We start from the raw sequence: 16,009 nt of genomic DNA on the forward strand, positions 1-16,009 counted from the left end.
CCCCGAAAGCCAAGACAGAGAGTCGGTTTACAGTAGTCTTGCATTCGTACTTTTCATTCTGGTTCGAGTTCTCTATTGGTCGAAAGTCGAAAGCTGTAGTGTACGAACATGGATACAAATAGCTTTAACCCAAGTCTATGATATTCCTGGAGTTCTGAAGTATAATATCTTATATTCAATAAGACAATATATCTCACTGTACTATTCCATGCATAAAATATTTATTTGATGAAATAACGTTATGCTATGATTATCCTTCTTTTCTTGCGAAGAGAGTCCGAACGTTTTCGCATGGGAGGCGACGATTGAGCCCAGTGCATAGAAGCGAATCTTGTAATTGTTTTCATGTACATTTGAGGGAATTACTTTAAATGTTATTAAGCCTTTATTACTTCAACCTCTTTTTATTAATTATGCCTCGACCAACGGATACCAACGGATCCCCCATGGTGCCTCGCCAGACCCACTGCCTGATCTTTCCCTCGACCGTACGCACGAAGAAAGTGTAGATGACGTGCAACCAAAAAGTGGATTTTAATTTTTTTGTTTTTTACATGCATATTTTCTATTTTTTATATTTTGTATCTTTGTTTTAATTTGTATTTTCGGTCTCTAATAAGAATCCTGTGTAATATATTTTCTTTCTTTACCCTATCCTATTAATTTATTATCATTAATCTATTATTTAGTATAACAATCAAAGAGTATTAGATATTTTGCATACACTGAGAATGTTCTACAATGAGGCCACAAACGAAACATTTGAGCTGGATTTACGCTCTGCATCATATGTCCTTGAGTATACACCTCGAATGTATACGGTCCGAGTTACGACCGTTTCGACTTACGACCGGTTGGTCAGAACCGATCTAGGTCGTAACTCGGATAGTGAGTATATATATATATATATATATATATGTATATATATATATATATATTTATATATATATATACATATGTGTGTGTGTGTGTGTGTGTGTGTGTGTGTGTGTGTGTGTGTGTGTGTGTGTGTGTGTGTGTGTGTGTGTGTGTGTGTGTGTGTGTGTGTGTGTGTGTGTTTGAATAAGAAGAAACAAGTAGAAATAAACATTCCTTAATTAATGAATACAAAATGTAAGATATATTATAAACATATTGACAGCGATGAATCAAAACACACCACAGAACTACAAATTAAGTTATCGTCAGGGAGGAAGGAAACCTTTCCAATCGTAAACAAGTTGAAACTTGTTTGTGTGTGTGCTTGAATCCTTGTGGATGTGTCCGATTTCGGGACTGGCTTATAGTTTCCAGTGGTCTGATAACGATTTTTGTCTCGAGTTTAGTAACTTTACAAGAAGTATAAGACAAGAAATAGGTGAAGCTGCTTTCTGCCTGACCATGTGTGGTATTTATATGACCCGTATACACTGAGCCTTGTGCAGCGCCAACACGTTACCCAGCGTGTTGTTTTGTGGACTTTTGCAACACGCTGCTCGACTCAAGACGGTTCTAATTTCATAACGGGGCAGTGTCCATCTTGACGTGGAATCGGAGTCACGTCGCGCGCTAAGCTCTCAAGGATGGCACCTATATCCGAGTGGATAAGAAACAATACTCTTGCATTTACTGTTTATCTGGTCCTATTCCGCCAAAACTAAGTATTTATAGATTTACCATTGCAGCATCCTTGCCTTTGGAACGTGAAATGTAAGGTGGACTTTGGAATATGAACAAATAAGAAGAAATAGATAAAAATAAGAAGCGAATAAAGCAGAAATGTCTCTTATTATGAACTGTGAACAGGACAGTGAGAACATACATCCTTTTCTCGACAATGTTCAGAGGTGACTGACGCCCTGCAGCATTCTGGATAGCCACAGGCAGTGTGGACACTAGTCGCTACATTTAACACTGCCAACTGCCTCACGAAGCGCTGCACGAGGCTCAGTGTGCACTAGTTTTTTTTTTTTTTTTTTTTTTTTTTTTTTTTTTTTTTTTTCTTTAAGGCTATCGACCTATAATGAGGTCATTAAGCCTGGTGTGAACCTGCGATCCTTTTTAATCTACCATTATAATTTCCACAATAGTCCTGTTGTGCGCAAATAAAATACTACTTTGTCAATAAGTAAACGGTCATCGGTCAAAAGATTTGTAGTGCTTAGTTGAATTTTTTTAAGTTTACAATATTGTATAAGCGCTTTGCGCTGTGTGTTGTACTTTGAGCAGTGTAGGAGTATGTGTCTTATGGATAGTATGGTGTTGCATTGGGGAGGAAATACGCCGTTTATGTATGGGTTTAGGTGGGTGAGGCGGGTCGAGTTCATCCTCAGTCTTGCTATGGCGATTTCCTCGAGTCTGTTGTTTCTGTATGATGTCGACCAATCTGTTATGTTTTCCTTTTGTTTGTGCAAGATGTGAAGGTTGTTCCACTGGAGTTGCCAGTGGGTGTGTAATTGTTTTCTTAGTATGGAATTGAAGGTACCTTTGTCCAGGGGTATGTCTGTAATAGTGTCTTTTTCTAAGGCAGATTTGGCTAAGGTGTCCGCTTTCTCATTCCCGAAGATCCCAATGTGGCTTGGAACCCAGGAGAGAATAATGGACTTGTTAGTCGTCGACAATGTGCTAATGATTTTGCCCAGGAGGAAATTTTCCATATGGTTACCTATCTTAATTGTTTGAAGTGCGCTCAGAGAGTCTGTGAATATGACGAACTTACTATGTGTGTCAGATTGAGCGTTTTCTATGGCTTTGTATATGCCGAAGAGTTCTGCGATATATATGCTCGTATGGTCCGGCAATCTGAACATCATCCGGGTTTTGTTGCTGTATAACCCTGTCCCAGTTTTGTGGCCGCACTTGGAGCCATCCGTGTACAGTGCCCTGTGGTCATTGTACTTGTTGATCATTTCTAGGGTCTTCTGTCGTGTTTCTTCTATTGAAGATGATTTCTTCCTGAGGTCCTGGTTGGTGTTGACATTCAGGGCGATGTTTTTCCACGGCGGTGGGTACGTATATTCTATCTTTTCTATTGACCACAGTGGCACTGAATACTGTTCGCACAAGAATCGGATCCTGATGGGAAGGGGATTTAGGCTGGAGTTGGTGAAGTGTTCGTGCTGTTTTATCGTTTGCTTGCAGGGATGTTGTTGGATGCGAAGCACTTTGGCGGCGTATCGTAGTGTGAGGTGCTCGCGCCTGTAGTGGAGGGGGGGTACGTTTGATTCAACCTCCAGCCTCTCGATTCTTGTGCAGCGTAATGCTCCAAGTGCTATTCTTAGGCCTTTGTTTTGGATGATGTTCAGGGGTTGTAACGTGGTTGGTGTTGCCGAACCATAAATCTGACACCCATAGTCTAATTAAGATCTAATTAGGGACTTATAAATCATTAGCAGGGATTTCCTATCTGCTCCCCAATTTGTGCCCGTTAGTTTACGTAGCAAATTAATTCTCTTGTTGCACGCATCAACTAGATATTTTACATGGGCCTTCCAGTTTAGCCTGGAGTCCAGTTTCAGGCCAAGGAAAAAGGTTGAATTTTGTACTGGAATGGGAGTACCATGTAATTGCAGATTTATTTCTGCCTGGGCTCTGCGTGAAAATACAATTACTGTTGACTTTAATTCCGAAAACTTAAATCCCCATTTGTCAGACCAGTCCTGGAGCGAGTCCAGGGCCAGTTGTACGCGAGAGCCGGAAAACTTGGCGTTCGGTGAGGAATGCCAGATTCCGACGTCGTCAGCGTATAATGAGTATTTAAGGTTCCGAGGTGGAGTGGGTAGAATATCGTTTATGAGCAACATAAATAATGTGGGACTTAACACACTTCCCTGTGGTACGCCATTTTCTTGTATGCGTACTGTTGAATAATAATTTTGATTTTTAACGGAAAAAGTTCGTTCTTTTAAGAAATTTTGAATGAAAATAGGGAGATTCCCTCTAAGGCCAAGTGCATAGAGTTTTTCGAGGATACCACGTCGCCATGACATGTCGTAGGCTCTTTCCAAATCTAAAAAGCAAGCAACAAGATATTCTTTCCTCTCGAAAGAGGAGAGGATATCTTGTTCTAAGTTGACCAAATGGTCAAGACTACTTCTATTTTTCCTGAAACCACATTGGGCAGGAACTATTAAATTTTGAGACTCTAGGATGAATTTTAATCTGTTATTGGCCATACGTTCTAATACTTTGCATAAGCAGTTGGTAAGCGCTATAGGGCGATAAGAGGAAGGACTCTTTGGGTCCTTCCCCTTTTTGAGAATAGGTATGACGTGGGCATGTCTCCATGTTTTTGGGAATTCTTGACTAATCCAAATTGCGTTGTATATTTCTAATAATTTTTTCAGTGAAATTGAATTCAAATGTTGCAGCATCTCATACCTAATCTCATCTGGGCCAGCAGAGGTTCCTCTACACGAGTTTAAGGCTTGTTGAAGCTCGTGTAGTTGGAAGGGGGTGTTATAATCGTGGTGTGTCTGTGTATGGAAGGTCAGAGGTTCTGCTTCCCGTCTTTGTTTGTGTTGTAAAAAGGTTGGTGAATAGTTATTTGTGTTGCTTGTTTGCGTAAATGTGTCTGCGATTGTGTTTGCGATGTCCAGGGGAGCATCTACAAACGTGTTTCCAATAGTTAGGGTCTTAATGTTTGGTGTATATTTGCCGTCTATTTTTCGGACGGCTGACCAGATTTGTGATAGAGGAGTGTTTGTGTTTATTGTGGAGATGTAATCATGCCAAGACTTTCGTTTGGCATGTTTTATTGTTCTACGGGCCTCTGCTTGCGCCTTTTTAAAAGTAATAAAATTTGGTGCAATCGGGTTATTTTTAAAAGTTCGATATGCCCTATTCCGCTTGCAAAGTGCTTTTCTGCAGTCTGATGTCCACCAAGGAACTCTATGCTTGTGAAATACCGAGGTTTTTGGTATATGCTTAATAGCTGAATTCAAAATAGAGTTGGATAAATTGAATATTTTGTTATCCATATTATCCCCTGTGATGTTGACGTTGGTGGTTGTGCGATACATTTCCCAGTTGGCTTTTTTGATGTTGAATTTGGGACAGGGAGGGGGTGGGTTGTCTCCGTAGGCTGGAGGAGCCGTAGCGTGGTCACCCCCTATTTTTAGTATTACTGGGAAATGATCGCTGAGCATGGTGTCGTCATGCGTGTGCCATTGTGTGATGTCTGACAACGCAGGAGATGATATGGATAAATCTATACATGAAAATGAACCCCTAGTATTGTCTACTCGAGTGGGACTGCCAGTGTTTAGGAGGACCAGGTTGTTTGTGTTGAGCACTTCTTCCATCTGCTCCCCTCGTGGAGAGGTTTTGTTGCTACCCCACATGCGATGGTGGGAGTTGAAATCTCCCACTATCAGTTTGTGGTGGGGTAGTTGTTCTATCAACCCGTTTAGTTCCTCTAGTGGAAAACGAGGGTCGGGAGGTAGGTACAGGGAGCAGATGGTTACGAGTTTGTTGTGCAGTTTAGTTTTTATAGCGACTGCTTCCAAGGTGGTGGCCAGTGGTAGTTCCACTTGGGGAAGGCAGTCGCTGACTGCAACTGCGACCCCCCCTCCAGGCGCCAACCTGTCCTTCCTATAGGTGGTGTAGTTCTTCAGTTTGAACTCAACACTGGGGTTAAGCTGAGTCTCTTGTAGACAAATAACTGAGGGGTTGTTGAGCGAGTTAAAAATTATTAGGTCATTTAATTTACTTCTAACACCTCGGCAATTCCACTGGATTATTTTCATTTTTCTATTTTTATTTATTTATTTATTTATTTGTTTTTTATTTTTTATTTAATTTATTTTTTATTTTTTATTTTTATTTTATCTGCTTCGGTTTCTTCCTTTCTTGGCCTTAGTGGGAGAGGTGTGTTTAGCCCCGGATGAACGGTCTGGGCTGGTAATAGGACTTAAAAGTCGTTTTTGGGAAACGGAGATCTCCATATTGACATCCTCTTCAGTACGTGTGGGCACACGTTTGGAAGGCTCTGGGATGGCCGGGGAAGGAAGGTGCGAGTGAGTTTGCCTGTTACTTTGGCGGTGTTCTTTGTCCTTGGAGTGCTTGCTCTCAGTTTGCGTTTCAATGGTTCTGTACGTTTTTTTGATAGCCGAAGCATAGGAAGTTGCTCCGGAAGTACTAGTTGGGGTAACTAGTCTTTCCATCACACGCTTCCTTGCTTCGTAAAAGGATATGCCACAAGTTGCTTTCTCTGTACAGATTTCTTTTTCTAATTTGAAAGTGGGACAGTCTCGGGAGGTGGATGCATGGTTGTTATTGGAGGGGCAGTTAACACATTGAAACACCTTTGCAGAGCAAGCATCCATAGGATGTTCGCCTGCGCATTTACCGCATACGACTGTTTGTTTGCTGCAGAATTTGGCTAGGTGACCATATTTGAAACATTTGTTGCAGCGCAAAGGATTGGGGACATATGGTCGTGTTGGGACATGGATGTATCCAATTTTAACGTGGTCAGGGAGGGTTGTCGAGTTGAAAGTAAGGGTTATTAGTGGCGTGTTCACTCTTTTCTCGGTCCAATCGCGTTATAAATTTGACATCTAATATTCCTTCAGATTTCATTTCTTCGAGGATGTCACATTCTTCCATGGTCATCAAATCTCTGCAGTGGATTACTCCTCTGCAGGAGTTGAGTGACCTAGGGAGGGATGCAACAACATCGAAGGAATGGAATTTCCTAGCCTTAAGAAGATCGCGTGTAGCTCTTCCAGAGTTGGTGGTAACTTGGAGGTCTCCGCTTCTAAGTTTCTTAACTTGGTTGATATCATTGGTAAATTGTTCAAGACATTTTTTGAGCATAAATGGGTTTAGGTCAGCTAATCGGGTCTGGTCAGAATGGAGAAACACGTGTCTAGCCTTGTCCGGGTCGATATTAGGGTCGTCAGGGGAAGTCCTCCTAGTTTGCAGGGATGGAGTTGAGGACTCCATCCTGCGCGTTGGGGTGGGGGGACGAGCCCCTTGGTACACAGAAAAATGTGCTCAGCAGAGCAAAATATAATATAACGGGGGTCACACAGCTTCCTTTGGCGACTGGTGACAGCCGCGTAGTAGGACCACTGTGTGCCCAGTGGGTACGGGGTCTACACTACTTCTAAACTACGACAGAATTTACTAGATTTCGCCGGGCCGGACGACGAAGAAGTCTCACGAGCCAACAAGGGCTCGTGCGGATCCCGGAGAGCTACGAAAAAATGGAAATGTCGAATAGGGAAAAGGTGCTGGGAAACGCCCAGAAGTGGGTGGCAGTGTGACTGCCAGAAAAAAGCTATCCAACGTAAAGTTGGGTTACGATTACGGTCAACTCTAGAGAGTAGCTCTAGCGAGATTGACTGTGCTCGTGTGGGTAACGTCTGTCTGCTGCCAAGGGCTGCCGACGACTGTGCACTAGGCTTTAGAGCAGTGGTTCTTAACCCCTGGGTCGCGACCCAAATTTGGGTCGCCAAGCCATTTTATTGGGTCGCTAAGGGTTTGCAGAAAATAATTATTTTCCCACTACAAATATATTTTAATTATATACTGTAATAATTAAAATGCATGATGCCTAGTTTTAGGATTCTAAGCAGACCATGATTAAATAAAAAGTCCAAAGCAGAAAATTTATTTGAAGTGTTTTGAAATTTCAATGTATATCTATGTAGGCTTGGGTCGCGATGCTTGATTTGTGCAAAATTTTGGGTCGCTACCAAAAAAGGTTAAGAACCACTGCTTTAGAGCCTCGATGGAGTTTGAAAAGTGGTAGTTGGCTTTAAGTAGCTATTTAGCGTACAACGAAATGCTTAGGGAAAACTTAGCGACGGCTCAGCAGTTCGTTCGTTTGAATGGCTGCAGTGAAGACCTTGAGGAAGCAACGAGAAGGTTTGGTAATTCGATGATTGATGGGGTGTCGCTTTGTCCAACTGGGCCGTTTACACCTATCTCTTACTTTTTTTGATACGCCCTTTTCTTAACAGTTTGATCACACGAGTAGTAACAAATTTAATCAAATTTGTATATTTCAGACAACTTCATCTTCACATGCTCTGTAGCATTGAATGCATACCTATTGGTTCCACAAACCGATTCCAATATTATATCGTCATCTGGCAGCGCGAAGAATACCATGGATAACCGCCTTTGTTGCCTGACTTTGTCGTTTGGTAGAACTACTCGGTGGGGCTGAAAAGGAATGAGAAAGGGAATTGTTAGTTTGCCATAGAAAATAGTGCAATTGCAATCGACAAAGGTTGTCCTGTATCTCCACTGTCGCTTGGCAGAACTGCTCGGTGAAGCTGAAAAGGAACGAGTATTTTTACTTTGCGCTAGATAATAGTACAATTGCAATCGACAAAGATTGTCCCATACGAGTATCTCCACTGCTGTGGAAATGGTTCCGCTCACTATACCCGTTGCACTGAGATCTGGCCGTTAGGGCGGAGCACTGGGAGTTCCTCTGTGGTGCCACATATAATTATTCTATAATTTCATTTTATTTTATAATTCTATTTTATAGTTTTATAATGTTGCCTCATATGATTATATTATAATTTTTTGTCACACACCACCACTGAGGTAAAAATCAAAGCAATGTTTTCTATACAAAGGTTTCGTTTCTTTAAGTCTAGATATGGCATATATGCATGAGAGAGCGACGTTGCCGCTACATCTAATCTCTGGCCCCGCCCCCCTCATACTGCATTCAGAAAACATTGCATCCACATGCACGTTCTCGCCATGGATGCCCACATGTGGCAACACCGGGAAATCTCCTAGCCCCGCCTTATCGGCCAATTCTCCTTGCGCTGACTATAGACTACATTTAATACGGTGTGCGACATTGCGTATTTTGAATATTCTTTTTATGCACCATATCTTTCATTTGTTGCAGATAGTTTGTACCATACTGTGCAGCGGGGACAGGCGACCCTTCATCTCGAAGGTTCTGTTTGTAATGTACCGGTAAATGTTTCAGCCTGGCATCTTTGCTGCCTTAAATATTTTGTAGCGGCGACATATGACCAAGCTGTTGCGGCGCTAAAAATACCAAATCAACTAAATCAATCAACCAGTCACTTCAAAGATATTGAGATGGGAGGAGTTGTCAGTAGGTTCCTAGGTGTGGATGTCTTTAAATCTGTTCCTCATTTTTTAAAAGGGATTGTGGTATTCCTAATTCCTTTGTATACTTAAGGCATCATTACTACTTGGGTTGTGATTGTATAGACATGAACTGTTTAATTTCCTGATGTTTCTCTACAAAGTACTTTTTTCACAAAAGAATGATGAAACTTCAGGAGATTTCATAGCTCATCTAAGCTTCCTTTGCCATCGTATTCCAACTTATCCAAATCAATAGTGACCATTTAGGCAGCTCCCACACCGATGGAACAAGCTGTATGAAACCGATCGCGCGCGTACACACACACACACACACAAAACTATCATATGAAGAGAGACTAGCAAATTTTGAGCTACAGACACTAGAGCAGAGAAGAGAGAGAGGAGATTTGATAACTATTTACAGAATCATGAAAGGCATAGAAATTATTGATAGAGAGGATCTAATAAAATGGGATGAAAGAAATACAAGAGGACACGGAAAGAAAAACAAGAAAGACAGCTATAGAAGAGATCTGAAAAAGAATAGCTTTCCTCACAGAGTAATAGACATTTGGAACAAGTTAGATGAGAAAGTGGTGTGTGCAAAAACAATACATGAGTTTAAAAATAGTTTAGATAAAATGAGATATAAAGACGGGAAACACACGATCATAGCTCCCCTTCCCGTAAAATACAACCAGGTAAATACAACTAGGTAGATACACACACACACACACACACACACACACACACACACACATACACACAAAGTTCAAGTCGCAAGCCATGGCAAAAGTTGTAATCAGCAAGTCTTAGAAGTTAGCACGAGAAGAAAAGTTAAGAATATTTGGATATGGAAGATGCTAACAAATATGAACAAGCAAAGGCACGAAAGCTCTTAGAGGAAACCAAAGCCAAAAATGATAGGAGGACAGAAGAAGAAAAATATATATTTTTTTTTTTTCTAAGTTGTCAGTCAGAAGATAAGGAAATTGTTTCTAAGAAACAAGAAGGCAGTATTACAAAGTAAACAGTACAACGAAACTTATAATAACATATGCTAATGTTGACGGTGTATTATCGGATTGGCTGGAGATAAATGACTATTTCAGGATAAACGAGCCTAATATATTGTGTCTAGTAGTGACTAAACTCCCCTTAAAAAAAAAATATATATATATATATATATATCTATATATATATATATATATATATATATATATATATTGATAAGTATTTTAGACAAATTATTTGGATGATGGAGAACATAAACACAGGGGAAGGCTTGGAACCCTATACACTCTAACGTTTCGTTCGCGTAGAACTTCTTCAGAGAGTGTATGTAGAACTGCAATTGGAGTTTATGTACTAAATCTAATTATCTTTTCGGACACTTGGGAAAGGTCGTTTTTCTGGCGTGTTTTAGAATTAAAATACTAGTTTCTTTAGCTAAATTGATAAACCCTCCTCGATGATTCGATGAATTATTAGTAGAAATATATGCTGATTCAACAATTCTTCTAGTGAATTTATCAAAACCTTTATGTAGCACTTCAGCTTCTCTCCAGTTTGGTAAATGATCGAATTTTTCCGCATGAACTACTAAAGAATACATGCGGAAAAATTCGATCATTTACCAAACTGGAGAGAAGCTGAAGTGCTACATAAAGGTTTTGATAAATTCACTAGAAGAATTGTTGAATCAGCATATATTTCTACTAATAATTCATCGAATCATCGAGGAGGGTTTATCAATTTAGCTAAAGAAACTAGTATTTTAATTCTAAAACACGCCAGAAAAACGACCTTTCCCAAGTGTCCGAAAAGATAATTAGATTTAGTACATAAACTCCAATTGCAGTTCTACATACACTCTCTGAAGAAGTTCTACGCGAACGAAACGTTAGAGTGTATAGGGTTCCAAGCCTTCTCCTGTGTTTATGTTCTCCATCATCCAAATGATATATATATATATATATATATATATATATATATATATATATATATATATATATATATATATATATATATATATAGTTGGTTTTTCCCCGTTACAAGGGAGGTAGCCAAAAACAAAGGCATAAAAACCACTCCCAAACATTTCATCCTCACATACTCCACCCCCATTCACCCCCTCCCTACATCTTTTCTTGGCTCCTGGATGATGGGTCATCTCTGCAATTCGCCCACTGCCCTGGGTCAGAAGCATTGTCGCAAGACACAGCACATCCACAGCAAGGCCATTTCATTCGATCGGCGACTACCCCCCCCCCCTCCGTCCCCTAATGCAGAAAAAGAGAAGATGGGGAGAAATCCCTTCGGGTTGCGTCAAATTATTTTTCACACATATTTCCTCAACCTCCATCCCTCACCCGCCCCCTTTCATGCATCACAGCATCAACTATACACAACCATTCTCCATTCACCCCTATTTTCTGTCTTCCGACCTTCCTCAAAAGACATTCCTTTCTTTTCCAAGGCCGCTTTTACCCCATCCATCCATCACATCCTTGGTCGCCCCCTCATGTTCACTCCTTCCGCTTCTGCCTTACACAACTCTTTTCCTAATATTTCTTCACTCATTCTTTCCATGTGTCCAAACCATCCCAATACTTTTTCATCAACCCTATCTCCCAACTCCTCATATCCTCGTTTCTCACATTATCTAGCCTAGTAATCCCTATCATACTTCTTAGACACCTCATCTTAAACACATTCAAACTCTTATGTTCCATGTTTCTGTCCCATACAGTGCTGGCGGCACAGTCACTCCTTCATACAATCTCCTCTTTGTATCCATTCCCAAGTGTCTATTTCTCATTACACTTTTTAATCCCCCTAGGCATTTACTCGCTTCTCTCAATCTACATTCTACCTCCACCTCCACTCCTCCCTTTCCCGCCATATTTGCACCCAAGGATCTAAAAATATCTACTTCCTCTAGTCTCTACCTTAATAATCACTTCCTGTCTGCTGCCACTTTCTCCCCTTGTACATCCCATCACCTTATTTTTTCCACATTTATCTTCAACTTCCTTCTTTCGCACACCTTCCCAAACCCTGTCACTAATTTCCTCAATCCTTCCTCTGATCCTGCCTCAAGCGCAGTGTCGTCAACAAACAACAACTGGTTTATTTCCCACCTTCTCCGTTTTTTTTTTTTTAACCATCTCCAATCCCCGACCCACTACCCTTGCATTTACTTCTTGCACCACCCCATTCATATTTATATTGAAAAGCCAAGGCAACGTAACACATCCCTGACGAAGTCCCACCTTTACCTCAAACAACTCACTCTCTCCTTTTCTGATTCTAACACAGGCTCTACCACTCTCGTAAAATCTCTTGACTACTCGCAACAGCTTTCCTCCTATCCCATATATCTGCAATACATCCCAGAGTGCCTTCCTGTCTACCCTATCATAAGCCTTGTCCAAATCCATAAAGGCCCTACAAACATCCTTACCTTATTCTAAAGCTTTCTCACATATCTGTCTTACCACACAAATTTGATCCACTCAACCCCTACCTGTCCTAAACCAACACTGTTTCTCACCAATTACTCTGTTCGTCTTTTAATCCTCTCAATCAAAACCCTCCCATAAGCATTCCTAATTACACTTAACAAACTAATCACTCTGAAACTACTACACTTACACTTGTCCCCCTTTCCCTTGAAAAGTGGTACTATACAGGCACTCCTCCAGTCCTCTGACACTCTAGTCTCTTTTAAACAAACATTAAATAACCTCACTAGCCAGTCCACCATCACTGTACCTCCCTTTTTTAGACATTCTATATGACACCCATCCAACCCAGGTGCCTTACTTACTCTCATCATCTTAACAACTGCCTTCACCTCATCTTTCCTTATTTCTCCTCACACATCACTGTCATTTTCTTAGTGCTTCCCACTGCAACTACCTTCCCCTCCCCATCCCCCTTCACAGTCAGCAACTGATCAGTAGGTGTTAGAACCTCTCCTACCGTCAGCCCCAGGGTGAAGCCATCGCAATTCAGGATGATTCATTCCGTAATCTAAACCATGCCAAGGTCATAAACACAACATCCATCCTGGCAGAGGAAGAATGGAATAATAAAAAGAAAGTAGGAGAAAAAATACCTGACCAAAATTAGTTGGACCGGCAGCTGCCTCACAGCGGCAACAATGAGTCGGGTGTGTGGGTGGGGGGAAATAATTTGAGACTAATTCTTACTTCCCCCGTTGATTCCTTGTCTGAATTCAACTGTTTAACTGGATGGAGATACAGTGAGTGATGAAAAAGCTAAGCAGAATAATCAACCACCATGAATATCCCAAAGGAATTTCCTGAATGTGGCTCGGCTGTCAGAGCTGTGTAAGATTTTTTTTTTTTTCACATTTTACGATGTATAGAATGTCCGTTCCACAGTTGTACCATCAACGCAATGCATATTTGTAAGAACCTTTGTGTAATAACCGGCGTCAAAAGCTAGTGTTACAGCGATATGCATATATCATGTGTAGTGTTCTAGTGTGTTTTATATTCTTTAGACCTACGCTTTCCATCATTTATGACTAACAAGTTATGTATAATCAATTAGTTTTTACTATTCCCATGAAGAACCTTTTTAGTTGGGATGTATTTTCCCCGTTGTGTCAATTCACTGTCCTTGCATTCCATTATTATATAGAGCATCTATTTTGTTGTTCATTTGTATTCCTGTAGGGCACGCCACTTTGAAGCACTTTTGTTTAATTTCTCTGCTATTCCAATTTGCTCGTGAAGATTTACAAGATCCTGAGGCAAATTTGTCTCCAAGATATAGGTATCAACCAGGAGCAATGATCGTGACAGTGCATATGCATGTACAGCAGTGGTGAGATTAAAAAAATAACAACAGGTCCTCTCACGAATAGTATGCTAGGTTGGCACAATACAGGCCCAATATAGGCCCAATACAGCCTGTATAAGCCAATTTTTAATAACCGGTTTGCGGAGCTCATGAAATTCTAAGAACAGATTCGTAAGAACTGGTAAGAACAAGCTGAATCCTATCACTGATGAACAGTCCATTCTTAAAGTAGTGACCTTACCACGGCTCTCCAAGCATCACCAGTCCAGCACTGCATTAAGTCAGCAATATTGATGAGAATTGCACCCGGGATGGGCACCACTTCAAGCCATTCTCCTTGCCGGTCCTTGATCTGTAATTGGCATTGCTTAGATTAGTGGCATGCTGCCAGGAAGCCGTTTGGTCTAAAAGGGGTATAGATAGATTTGGTATTATAGATATTATTGAATCCTGGATCAATATTTTGGATGGATATTTCTTTCCAGAAATTGAGACAGAGGGATACAGTTTTTCACAAGGATAGGGTAGGCAGGAGTGAGGAAGGAGAAACACTTTGTCAAAAACACAGGCAACTGTATTTCAAAGGATTACAAAGGCGGAGCATGCCGACAGGAGACCTTTTGGTCCATATCTAGGTCGGATGCGAAAAAAATCATAATAATAATAAAATAATAATAGAAAAGAAAACTATAATAATGTATGCAACAAATAAGATACATAAATAAATGCATAGGTATAGTTGAATAACAAACAGGTAAACAGTAAATAATAATAAATTGACACATAACTAATAATAAATGAAATGATAACAAAACAAAAACAAATATGAAATAAATTATAATTACAGCATCTTACTTAGGTGTTTATCTAAATGAGTCTTAAAGCTTCGAACTGAACTACATTGCACCACCTGTGCAGGAAGTTTATTCCATTCATTAACTACACGGTTGGCAAAGTTGTTTCTACCTACTTCCAAATTGAATCTATTTCCGGATAGTTTGAGACCATTGTTTCTTGTCTGATTCTCATTCAATGTGAAAATTTGGTCACTTTTGATGTTGTCAATTCCCTTAAGAATCTTAAAGATCTGTATCAAGTCACCTCTGAGTCTACGCTTTTTTAGGGAAAACAGATTCATATGTTTTAGTCGATTTTCGTATGATTTATTTTTGTTGACATTTGGAATCAGTTTTGTGGCTCGCCGTTGTACTTTTTCCAGTCTATCAATGTCTTTAATGAGATTCGGTGACCATACAGAAACAGCATATTCCAAATGTGGACGAACTAACGATTTATATAGCTTGTTAATGAGTGATGGACTTTTGAAATCAAAAGATCGTGCAATCAGTCCTAGAATCTTATTTGCTTTCTCAGAGGCTGAAATACACTGCTTGGATGATTTGAGGTCGTTACTGATAATTACGCCGAGAGGAAAGTACGAAATCTATGTGAGTGGAGATTATAGGCAAGAATAATAAATATATTATTGGCATCCTATATAGACCTCCTTGAATGCACAAAATATATATATTCCCCTCAAAACAATAAGGTCCAATACGAATACCCTAAAATGAATGGCTAATAGGCTGAAAATCAAAATCGGAAGAAGGTTTTACACCATAATAAAAAAACAAACAAACAGGGAAACACACCTTAGATCTAAATATAACGATATGGCTAGACTGGTTAAGAAGAACACACGCACAGTGAAACGTAACTACGAAATTAAGGTTGCCAGACAAGCGAGATCCAAATCCAAGGACTTACAGAACAAAAAATAAGGAAAGGATAAGCCCAATTAAAAACGACGAGGATATCATGATAGATTCAGAAGAAAAAATTAGCAAACAAGATCATCATATTAAGACAACATAGCAGGACTTGCCGTAATGGATTTGAATAGGACAAATTTAGGATTAAAAAGTAAATAGACAAAAACTGGTTAACCAATAGAGTGGTTTCAACGAATGAAATAGACTTGGTAATCATGTAGTGAGCGCTGAAACTATAAGTTGTTTTAAGAAAAGGTAAGACAACTTTATGGATGGGGATGACAGATGGTAATGGACATGGAAATGCCTGGTGTAAGCCTTGTGAT

At 40.1% G+C, this 16,009-nt stretch overlaps 1 protein-coding gene across 2 annotated transcripts in view; it reads right to left on the bottom strand.

The window, feature by feature from the left end:
• The window catches only part of LOC143018050 (uncharacterized), a 35,468-nt gene that overhangs the window by 8,827 nt on the left and 10,632 nt on the right, over positions 1-16,009 (bottom strand). Inside the window, exons 6-7 of one of the 2 annotated variants that reach the window (XM_076173089.1) lie at positions 14,153-14,263; positions 8,039-8,154 (exon numbers count right to left, since the gene is read on the bottom strand). In XM_076173089.1, coding sequence (XP_076029204.1) covers positions 8,039-8,154; positions 14,153-14,263 — 227 coding nt within the window. The remainder of the gene's footprint in view (positions 1-8,038; positions 8,155-14,152; positions 14,264-16,009) is intronic. The other variant, XM_076173090.1, reaches the window with a different exon arrangement.

The sequence above is a fragment of the Oratosquilla oratoria genome, chromosome 34 (genome assembly GCF_046742065.1).
Source record: "Oratosquilla oratoria isolate Oo_2021 chromosome 34, ASM4674206v1, whole genome shotgun sequence".
In the NCBI taxonomy this organism is placed as follows: Eukaryota; Metazoa; Arthropoda; class Malacostraca; order Stomatopoda; family Squillidae; genus Oratosquilla; species Oratosquilla oratoria.